We start from the raw sequence: 7,957 nt of genomic DNA, 5'->3' as shown, positions 1-7,957 counted from the left end.
TATTGTAATGTAATATTCTGAGTGTATTGTTTATGAATGTGCTTGTATAATAAATATTAAATGTAAATACAGCAATATTAAAGATAATCATTGCATCTGCACACTTTTATATGGATTGCGTGATTTTAAATGCCATTGCATGGTAATGATATAATTTTTATTGCCAGAATACATTAGTTCTGTTCGTGACAAGCTTTAGTCTAATGCTAAATATTGTTGTAAAGGTCCTACATCACTTTTGTTTGTTGTATAAGGTTTTCAGGTTACTAATGATATACATTTTTTTTTTGTAGCAATATACTCGTTTTAGTTTCTTCTTCGCACTCCTAGACTCCATTTATCAGAGTGTCATACTCTATTGGGTGGCTCACTTTGTAAGTATACTGCAAAAAGTACCATATGTGTACCATACAACACATAGTACCGTAGATGTACCATACAGCATACAGTACCATAAATGTACCATACAGCATATAGTACCATAAATGTACCATACCATACAGCATACTGTACCATACCATACAGCATACAGAACCTTAAATGTACCATACAGCATACAATGCCATAAATGAACCATACCATACAACATACAGTACCATAAATATACCATACAATATACAGCACCAAAAATCTATCATACCACACAGCATACAGCACCATAAATCTACAATACCATACAGCATCCAGTGCCATAAATGCACCATACCATAAAACAAACATTGCCTTAATTGTTACATGTTTTGTAGGCCTACCAGTCAGAGCAGGTGGGGATTTGGGAGTTTGGTACCACTCAGATGGTGTCCCTCATCTTAATCATACTCTTTACCGGGGCAATAGACACATACTCATGGGTAAGTTGTGTATTAAATCAGAGAGGTGACTAGTCTACAAGCATTAAATCAGAGAGGTGACTAGTCTACAAGCATTATCAAAGAGTGACTAGTCTACAAGCATTAAATCAGAGAGGTGACTAGTCTACAAGCATTAAATCAGAGAGGTGACTAGTCTACAAGCATTATCAAAGAGTGACTAGTCTAAAAGCATTAAATCAGAGAGGTGACTAGTCTACAAGCATTAAATCAGAGAGGTGACTAGTCTACAAGCATTAAATCAGAGAGGTGACTGGTCTACAAGCATTAAATCAGAGAGGTGACTAGTCTACAAGCATTAAAGCAGAGAGGTGACTAATCTACAAGCATTAAATCAAGGAGGTGACTAATCTACAAGCATTAAATCAGAGAGGTGACTAGTCTACAAGCATTAAATCAGAGAGATGACTAGTCTACAACCATTATCAAAGAGTGATTAGTCTACAAGCATTAAATCAGAGAGGTGACTAGTCTACAAGTATTAAATCAGAGAGGTGACTGGTCTACAAGCATTAAATCAGAGAGGTGACTGGTCTACAAGCATTAAATCAGAGAGGTGACTAGTCTACAAGCATTAAATCAGAGAGGTGACTAGTCTACAAGTATTAAATCAGAGAGGTGACTAGTCTACAAGCATTATAAAGAGTCCATTAAATGACTTTTACCTATCTTACATAGTTTGTTTTGTTGACAGATCTGGCCTCAGTGGTTGACGATGATCCTGAGTTTTGTCTTTTTCTGGCTGTTTGCCATTGTCTGTCATGCCATTTGGTTCACCTTTGACCACCCAGCCAATCCATACTGGGTGATGCAGAATACCCTGGTCAAGCCAATCCATGTCATAACTGTGGTCATCATCACTGTGCTATCTCTGTTCCCAAGGTAAGACAGATTTCTATAGCTACAGTCTATATCCTCCTCCCATCATTACCATGCTAACTCTTTACCAACATTGCTATATCTACAGTGTATATAACCCCATCCACCAACCCCAACCCCATCATTCTCACTGTACTGTCTCTGTTCCCAAGGTAGAACAATTTCTGTAACACTTTGGTAAATACACTTCCTAACCCCCCCCCCCCCCCAATATCACTGAGCTGCCCCCCCCCCCCATCACTGAGCTGTCCCTGTGCACAGGGTACAACATGTGATGTAACTACAATGTATACAACCCCACGTCCTTGTAATATTAGGATATTAATAAAACTTTGTCCACGTTTTAGAAAATTGATAAGCTATAATGTTTATAACAAAAATGCAAGTATGGTTGTGAATATGAAAGAATTTCTGAGATCTTGGCCTTGAGCTTGGTTTGGTGCCTTATAAAGTGTATTCATTACTCATTTCATTTGTCAGAAAAAGCAGTTTGACTCCAGTTAGTAGTCATTGTTTTTGAGAGTATGTAAGATTTGCCATTTTTATGCCCCGCCATGAATATGGCCGGGGCATATAGTGTTTGTCATGTCCGTCTTCCGTCCTTCCATCCTTCTGTCCTTCCGTCCTTCCGTCCTTCTGTCTGTCCTTCCGTCACACTTTGCGTTTAGCTCTGTTCAAAGCTCAGTTTCAAAGAAACTACACAAGATATTTTTATCAAACTTCATGTGCTGATAGATATTGATGAGAGCTATGCAACTGCATCAACATTTTTTGACCTTGACCTTTCCTTTGACCTTGACCTCACTTTTCTTAAAGTAGTGTTTAGCTCAATTTTTTAAGATACCATTCAAGATAGTTTAATCAAACTTCATATATTGATACATACTGATGTAAGCTATTCAACTGCATCAACATTTTTTAACCTTGACCTTTCTTTTGACCTTGACCTCACTTTTCTTAAAGTAGTGTTTAGCTCAGTTTTAAAGATACCATTCAAGATAGTTTAATCAAACTTCATATGTTGATACATACTGATGTAAGCTATTCAACTGCATCAACATTTTTTGACCTTGACCTTTCCTTTGACCTTAACCTCACTTTTCTTAAATTAGTGTTTAGCTCAGTTTTAATGAAACCATTTAAGATATTTTTAACAAACTTTGTATGCTGATACATAGTGATTAGAGCTATTCAACTGCATCAATATTTTTGACCTTGACCTTTCCTTTGACCTTGACCTCACTTTTCTTAAATAAGTTTTAGCTCAGTTTTAAAGATACCATTCAAGTTGGTGTTATCAAACTTCATATGCTGATACATACTGATGAGAGCTATTCAACTGCATCAACATTTTTTGACCTTGACCTTTCCTTTGACCTTGACGTCACTTTTCTTAAATTAGTGTCAAACTTCATATGCTGATACATACTGATGAGAGCTATTCAACTGCATCAATATTTTTTTACCTTGACCTTTCCTTTGACCTTGACCTCACTTTTCTTAAATAAGTGTTAAGCTCGGTTTTAAAGAAACTATTCATAATATTTTTATCAAACTTCATATGCTGATACATACTGATGTAGTCTTTTCAACTGCAGCAACAAATTTTGACCTTGGCCTTTCCTTTGACCTTGACCTCACATTTCTTAAATTAGTGTCAAACTTCATATGCTGATACATACTGATGTAAGCTATTCAACTGCATCAATATTTTTTTTACCTTGACCTTTCCTTTGACCTTGACCTCACTTTTCTTAATTTGTGTTAAAATATTGCATTACTAATATACCTCGGCGGGGCATTCATGTCCTATGGACATATTTCTAGTTATTTTGACTGCTGGTAATTGTTTTGATGGTCTTCCAGATTTGTGATCCGGATTTTCCAGAGAACAGTGTTCCCAGACTCTATCGTAAAAGCTCAGTTCTGGGAGAAAAGTCAGCATAATCGCCGTGACTCTGCTCACTCAATCGATACTCAGGACACAGGAGACGTAATCTCAAATCATGAGACACGGACTGACACACGGTCATCTGAGCAAGACGTCAGAATGCGTAATGGAGGCAGCACAAAAACTACAACAACGATAGCTTAACGTCAGGTTTTGTATAAACTGATGAACTGCCAAGCCACGGGGATGGTGCTGCATCTGACTGAGGGCTAATGATGTGCTGCCATCTAGTGAGGAGAATGAGTGAGAGAGAAGACAGGTGACCTTGTTTGGCACAGACCAATTGCTCACCAGGTTCATTGCTCTGACATTCAGTCCAAGTATGGACAATACATTAAGATCTCATTTGGACTGGGTGCCAAGGAGAGGTGAAATGATACAGTGGAGTACTAGGGAAGTTCATGTACAGGTAGCTTGATTTATATCTCTGTGACCAAATGTCGTCTTTCATTATTATAAACATTTACCGTGAGAGAGGTGGGATTTAATTTAAACATTTAGTTATAGGCACAAGACGCTGCTGATTCTGAAGTGTGTTTGTATGTGTGCCTGTATTTGTGTGTGTGCCTTTATGTTATTGTAACTATAGTGCGATGAATGTAAAGAGTTTTTAATTTTATGTATTGCAAAACTTTTTAATATGTATTTTTGACAATTTTATATTCTAAGACTATTGTTAAATTATATAGCTGTATATTTGTTACAACATTGTGATCCTCAGTTCCAGAGAGTAGTTCTATTTTTGAGTGACTTGTTTTTATTTGTAATGACAACCATGTGTTCTGTGTTTCCTCTGCTCAGCCATTTTTCTTCTCTCAAGTGACCAAGTTCTTCATTATATCACTGTCGGCATTCTACCTTACTTTGAATGTTTTACTGGTGACCCTTACTCTCTACTTATTGTTACATAGATGTAAACCTTTGTTGTAGTATAAACCCTCTGAAGTAAACATTTAGAATTATATATATGAATTATCTCTGGTAAAGCTCATGTGCCCTTCACATATAGCCTTTAAAGTACAGGTACTATTAATAGAATTGCCATGAGAAACCCTATAGGGGATTATAAATAAAGTCCCCCACTATCAATGTACTGCTTTATTAATACATATAGTACTGCTTTAATAGAACAATCAAAAATCTTGTGGGAAATCACAAAATAGTCATTAAATATATTATTTTTATATTGTATTAAATTTGTAAATTTGCCTAAATCTTCATTAATAAAGATGTTTGGTGGATCCTTTCAATAGATTATCACAGACGTGTAAAAGGGTATTCCGTTCTGGGTTAGATTTGTTTTTCATTATAAGTGTGGATTATTTTGGCTTGTGTAAGGTTCGTAAATATGCCTTAAGGATATTATAACATTCTCTACGTGACGATCTCCTGTATCAGTAGATAAATTCATAGTCCCATTGTTAATCATGGACCAATTCATTAAAATTATGTATAGAAATATATGTAGCTGATTGATTTATATATATCTGTGTGGAAGGAATTGCTGTTTAGTTATCACTAAGAATTTTTTATCCAACATTCATAGGAGAGGCTTTTTTATTGACGACATTTTAGAACACTCTTGTGCCAAAGTAGCTGTTACATTTCTTTCTCGATTCTCAGTCATTCTAAGACTTTTGTCGTCCATGTCCATGTTATAGTGTAAGATCCGTAAACTGTAAAGCTTAACACACGAGTAAAAGAATTATAAAAATCTGTTGAGTAATAACTGAATAGGAACAGAAATAAATTATACCAATAGCAGACATTCCGTCCTCTAAAAAAATATATATATACCATTTATAAAGAGGCATCATTAAGATATAATCAAAAGTGTATAATGTAAAAGTAATACTGCCCACTTTAGAGCTTTTTTGACAAACCTTATCTGTGTGATTATGTAGTGGTATAGAGCATTTTCCAGGTTTATGGTCCACTTCAGTGTATTTATCATTATACTGGTCATTTTGTTTGTGCCATTCAAATTTTGTGAATTTTATGAATGTTGTGAAAATGTGTGATTATTATTCTAGCAGATGAGAGATAGTTTCTGTATATCTTTTTTTTTTTATTGTTATTACATGTTCAGGGAAACTTTTTTGAGCTGTCTTAAGTTTTAAATTTTTTGCAAATATTCCTCATATCCATTTATAGTTCTAAGTAAATTGTCATTGTCAGTTCAGAGAGGTAGTGTTTATAAATGGCAGTTTATCAAAAACTTACACGTCTGTGTAAATTCTGTATTGTTTTTTGTATTTGCTTTGTATTTTCAAATTTTTCATAGATTTTACCAGTAATTAATTAAATTTCATTACTAAACATGAACCCAACACATAAAAATTCCAGAATTTAATTTTTGGTGGAATTTTTTGTAAGAATTGTTGATATTTTTGTATATGGGCGTATTCACCGAGGGCTGTGTAATCATAATTGTATCACTGTGATAAGAAAAAAATCATTTTGAAAGGGAAATCACTGTTGTTTTGAAAACTTTGCTTTAAGGCTGAGGTATTTATAAAATTGTGAAAGGATATACCATTTGATGCTGATTTCTAAGAAAAAACCCTTTGTTGTCCCCTTTTTGTGAGCTGTCTGTCTTCTTACAATCTACAAATGTCATCATGTCTCCTCGATTTTTTCCTTAATAAATAGGTGCATTTTTTGCTGATGTTTTTATTTACTTGTAGATGTTGTAGAGTTATTCTAAAAACTAAGTTATGGATAAAATTTTATAAAGTTGGAGTAGAATTGTTTTTCATTTTTTGTGATGTTTCCTGTATAGAAACTCTAACATAACCCCAGTTCCTGCTAGTAGTGTGATTGTGATAAACACACTGTCGTTTGTGTCTTCATATTATAAAAATGCTTTGAAATCATCTGTGATAAAACCAAAATCTATTGTGCTTGTAAATTTGTTTTTATGCCCAGTAGGGCCCAGAAATAAATTATAATGATACTGTTTATCGTGTCTTATTTTTGAGCCAGATCCAATACAACTGAGTTGGGAGGTTTACTGATTACTACGTATTATGCATACATTTTGAGAACGGAGAAGCATCTCTCAAGAACAAAGTTATCTGCCCTTTGTAAGCATCTGTAAATATATAGTGGAAGAGGGAAGGTGGCCATGAAATATGAGAATGACTTTCTATTTTTAGTTACTGAATTTACTTACTAGTATGTGATCAATATATCTCATCTCTGCTTAAAAGTTTGACAAAATTACAAGTTGAGAGAAAAGATCACATACCACAAAATTATTGGTAAGTGGAAGATTATTACTAGTAATTCTGTATAACAATGATACATGTGCAAGTGAAAATTTGGATGCATGGATTAGTATATATTTTTGGACATATTTTGGTGGTAAATGATGCATAAATCAAATTTATAATTTTTTAAGAAATTTAGACTATGATGTTCAAATTTCTTCCTTTTTGCCATCACCCTTATTAATCTATACAATTTTTTATCACTTTTTATTAATGAAATTCTTTGCAGCTAAACTTGGTCATTTTACTTAGATTTAGTTGTTACATTTTTATAATTTTGAAAAAAGTTTGTAGCATCTGTCCTTAATCTAATTTTCTAGTAACGAAGTATGCATTCAATCTTAAATGTAGAAGTCCCAAAGAGCTGGATCAATGACACCAGAAATATAGCTACATAAAATTCAATTTGTTGTTTACTTGCCATAAATATTCATAGAACATGTGATTAAGTAGCTATAAATACATTAGGTCATTCAATTCTTTATCGACTCTCGCTATAACCTAGAAACATGTATATTCATGCGGTTCAAAGAATTTAATTTCATAACAAGGAGACATTTTCTGATTACCAGTTTATGTATATTTAGTTGACAGAAATAATCAAATATCATAAATGTGTATTAATTTCACAGAATGCATGTTAATTGAGTAAAGGTTATAGTGAGTAGTTCTCCTACTTTGGTCTATCTTATTATTACTTAAGGTCAGACGACACATTCCTCAATAATATTTAATTTTTCCCTAGAATTTGTCATTGAAGTATTTCTACTTTAACATGATTCCTCACAAAAATTTGAGGAGCCTTACCAGGGATTTGTGGAAGGCATTGGAAAATGATGTTTCCTATATAATCCTTTTGGAAATAACTTGAATTGCTTATATCACAATTTTTTGGTCTTTATTTTTTAAAAGATATTTTAAAAACAGTTTAGAAATAGCAAGTTAACAATAATTATAAATATTTTTGGTAAATTACAAAGAGACAC

The 7,957-nt window shown here is 33.7% G+C and overlaps 1 protein-coding gene across 2 annotated transcripts in view; it reads left to right on the top strand.

Moving 5' to 3' along the window:
• Window positions 1–6,660, top strand: part of LOC133174335 (phospholipid-transporting ATPase VD-like) — a 37,134-nt gene extending 30,474 nt beyond the window's left edge. For both annotated transcript variants that reach the window (XM_061309442.1, XM_061309441.1), the window contains exons 20-23: window positions 294–374; window positions 747–851; window positions 1,564–1,751; window positions 3,615–6,660. In XM_061309442.1, the coding sequence (XP_061165426.1) occupies window positions 294–374; window positions 747–851; window positions 1,564–1,751; window positions 3,615–3,843 (603 nt within the window). In that variant the 3' untranslated portion in view covers window positions 3,844–6,660. The remainder of the gene's footprint in view (window positions 1–293; window positions 375–746; window positions 852–1,563; window positions 1,752–3,614) is intronic.
• The last annotated feature ends 1,297 nt before the right edge of the window (window positions 6,661–7,957 follow it).

Source organism: Saccostrea echinata, unplaced genomic scaffold (assembly GCF_033153115.1).
Source record: "Saccostrea echinata isolate AGI-Se365-2 ecotype Australia unplaced genomic scaffold, CSIRO_AGI_Sech_v1 ptg000057l, whole genome shotgun sequence".
Taxonomy (NCBI): Eukaryota; Metazoa; Mollusca; class Bivalvia; order Ostreida; family Ostreidae; genus Saccostrea; species Saccostrea echinata.
This window is presented reverse-complemented; position numbering and strand designations above follow the sequence as displayed.